The 3164-nt window shown below is 42.4% G+C and overlaps 1 protein-coding gene across 1 annotated transcript; it reads right to left on the bottom strand.

Moving 5' to 3' along the window:
- Positions 1–2346: 2346 nt before the first annotated feature.
- LOC138868522 (uncharacterized) lies at positions 2347–2826 on the bottom strand. Its single transcript, XM_070146077.1, has one exon. It carries the CDS (start codon positions 2824–2826, stop codon positions 2347–2349), a length of 480 nt encoding a protein of 159 aa, XP_070002178.1.
- Between the last annotated feature and the right edge of the window lie 338 nt (positions 2827–3164).

Raw genomic sequence — 3164 nt, 5'->3', positions numbered from 1 at the left:
AATTGGAGGCCAAGCTTAGCTATGAAAGGCAGAATGATAGCCTTATGCAATGATGCGAATGCAAGTGGAGGTATAACTTAACCTCGGAAGGCAGAATGGTAGCCTTATGAAGATTAGAAGGCAGAATAGTAGCCTTATGCAATGAAAATGCAGATGGAGACAACGTTTAGTCTCGGAAGGCAGAATGGTAGCCTAATGCAGATTGGAAGGCAGAATAGTATCCTTATGCAGATTGGAAGGAAGAATAGTAGCCTTATGCAATGCAGATGTAGATGGAGGTAGAACGTAACCTTGGAAGGCAGAATGGTAGCCTTATGCATATTGGAAGGCAGATTAGTAGCCTTATGCAATGCAAATGCAGATGGAGACATCGTTTAGTCTCAGAAGGCAGAATGGTAGCCTTATGCAAGATCGGAAGGCAGAATAGTAACCTTATGCAAATTGGAAGGCTGAATAGTAGCCTTATGCAATGCAAATACAGATGGAGACAGTGTTTAGTCTCGGAAGGCAGAATGGTAGCCTTATGCAAGAATAAAATAACCAATGGTAGTAGAGTTTTCTTAGCTGATAGCAGATTGCGGTATTATGATTACTGGGAGCATTGTGACATACAGGACATCACTTGGTGTATGCTGATAGCAAGTGCTTGCAAGTACAACAGTTCTGAGAGTCGTATTTCGAACAATGTTTGTCTCATGGGCGTATAGTATATTCAATGATTTTGCAATCCTAGTGCCTGCATCCAAAGAAAAATTGTGAGTTTTGTAAAAAGTGAGAGGTTAGTTCGTATCTCTACTGGATTTGCTCGACTCGTTCAGCTTTGATCCAGTGATACCATCTGTATTATTGGGGTAGGGTTGCTAAACAAAGCAGTTCAATAAGAATCATGCATCATTTTATCAAAGTATGGCGTAAATGTATAATTAAAAATAATGTTTTAGATGAACCGATGACTGTGACGTGGCTCGGGACATTGCAACCTTTCTAGCTACGAAAGTTTGAGGGTCCCCTCAAAATTCTGCACCAGTTTGATGGGGTTGACACTTTAAACTGTTGCTCGTGCGGCGATCGACTGAAATTACTTTGGAATTTTGAGGGTCCTCCTCAAAATTTTGCCCCAGTTTCCAATTGCGGGGGGAAATAAAAATTTTATTGAGTCGTGACCGAACCCATAAAGCTGCCTATGTATCCCCTCTTAAATGGGAATGAGGTCAGGGGTAGTTCAATTGACATCATATAAGGAAAGCATAAATATTACACATAGTAACGCTTGACTGCATCTGAATTAATCGGTATTGGCCAGACTTCTCTATCCATTTCTGCAAGTATGAGGGCTCCTGCTATCAAAACACGGTGAACCATGTATGGACCCTACCAGCTGGGAGAGAACTTCCCTTTGGCTTCATCTTGATGCAGAAAATTTTTCTTTAACACCAGCTGCCCTGGTGCGAACTGTCTTGGTTTGACTCTTTTGTTGAAGGCTGTGGACATTCTGTTCTGTCATTGATTCATCTATAAGGGCTAGTTGTTCATAGCGACTTTTCATCCATTATGCGTCGTCGAGCTCAGCTTCTTATATGATCCTTAGGGAAGGAATTTATACCTCAGCGGGAATTACAGCCTTTGTACCGTAAACCAGCATATAGGGGGCTGCCCCAGTTGATGTGCGGACTGTGGTGCGATACCCCAGTAGAGCAAATGATAACTTCTCGTGCCACTGTTTATGCCTCTCTATCATTTTCCTCAATATCTTCTTGACTTGTTGGCGGCCTCCACAGCTCCGTTCATCTGGGGCCTGTAGGCTGTAGAATTCTTGTGTTTGATCTTGGAAGTTTCGCACATAGCTTTCATCAAGTCACTGTTGAGATTGGAGCCATTATCAGTAATGATTGACTCTAAAATACCGAATCGACAAACAATGCGGTCGCGGACAAAGTCTACCACGACTTTCTTAGTCACTACTCTATAAGACACTTCTTTGACCCATTTGGTGAAATAGTCTATGGCTACTAGGATAAAGTTGTGTCCGCTGGAAGCAGCAGGCTTAATTGGTCCAATAACATCCATTCCCCAGGCGACGAACGACCACGGTGAGCTTGTTGTGTGATACTCGCTCGGAGGTACCTTTATCATGCCTGCATGTATCTAATAGCGGTGGCATTTCCGGACTTACTGGATGCAGTCTGTCTCTATAGTCATCCAAAATTAACCAGCCCGGAGTATTTTTTTCGCTAAGACAAAACCGTTCATATGTGGACCGCAGGTCCCAGCATGAATTTCCTCTAGTAGCTTGGATGCTTCCTTTGCGTCAACACATCTTAACAGTCCCAAATCAGGAGTCCTCCTTTACATGATTCCTCCACTATGAAAGAAGTTGATGGACAATCTCCAATGTGTGCATTTCAGAACAGGATTTGCAAGTTTTGGGTACTTTACTCTAGCTAAATATTCCTTGATATCCTGAAACCAAGGCTTTCCGTCTACTTCCTCTTCAACATAGGCACAGTAAGCTGGCTGATCATGGATTTTCATTAGAATGGGATCAATGAAATTCTTGTCTAGATGTTGTATCATAGATGAAAGGGTAACCAATGCATCAACGAACTCATTCTGGATTCTAGGGACATGCTGGAATTCCGTCTTCGAGAACCTCTTTCTTAATTCCTGTACATGATGCAGATATAGTAGTATCTTGGAGTTCTTGGTTGCCCATTCTTCTCGTACCTGATATATAAGTAAGTTTGAATCTCTAATCACTAGCAGCTCTTCAATGTTCATGTTAATGGTCATTTTGAGTCCTAAGATGCAGGCTTCGTACTCGGCCATATTGTTGGTGCAGGGGAACTAGAGTTTGGCAGACACCGAATAATGCTGACCGTTTTCTTATACTAGGACTGCTCCTATGCCAACTCCTTTGAAGTTTGCTGCTTCATCAAAGAACATTCTCCAATCGTCATAGGATTTTGCAATGTCTTCTCCTATGAATGATACCTCTTCATCAGGAAAATATATTTTTAGGGGTTCGTATCCTCCATCCACGGGGTTTTCAGCAAGGTGGTCTATCAATGCCTGTCCCTTTACTGCTTTCTAAGTTATGTAAACAATGTCGAACTCACTCAATAGGATTTGCCACTTGGATAGCTTGCCAGTGGGCATGGGCTTCT

Source organism: Nicotiana sylvestris, chromosome 5 (assembly GCF_000393655.2).
Source record: "Nicotiana sylvestris chromosome 5, ASM39365v2, whole genome shotgun sequence".
In the NCBI taxonomy this organism is placed as follows: Eukaryota; Viridiplantae; Streptophyta; class Magnoliopsida; order Solanales; family Solanaceae; genus Nicotiana; species Nicotiana sylvestris.
Note: the sequence above shows the minus strand (reverse complement) of the source record. Positions and strands in the feature narration are given on the sequence as shown.

Excerpts from the sequence above, each read along its gene's own strand:
- LOC138868522 (XM_070146077.1), bottom strand. The coding sequence starts at position 2,826 with ATGGCCGAGTACGAAGCCTGCATCTTAGGACTCAAAATGACCATTAAC.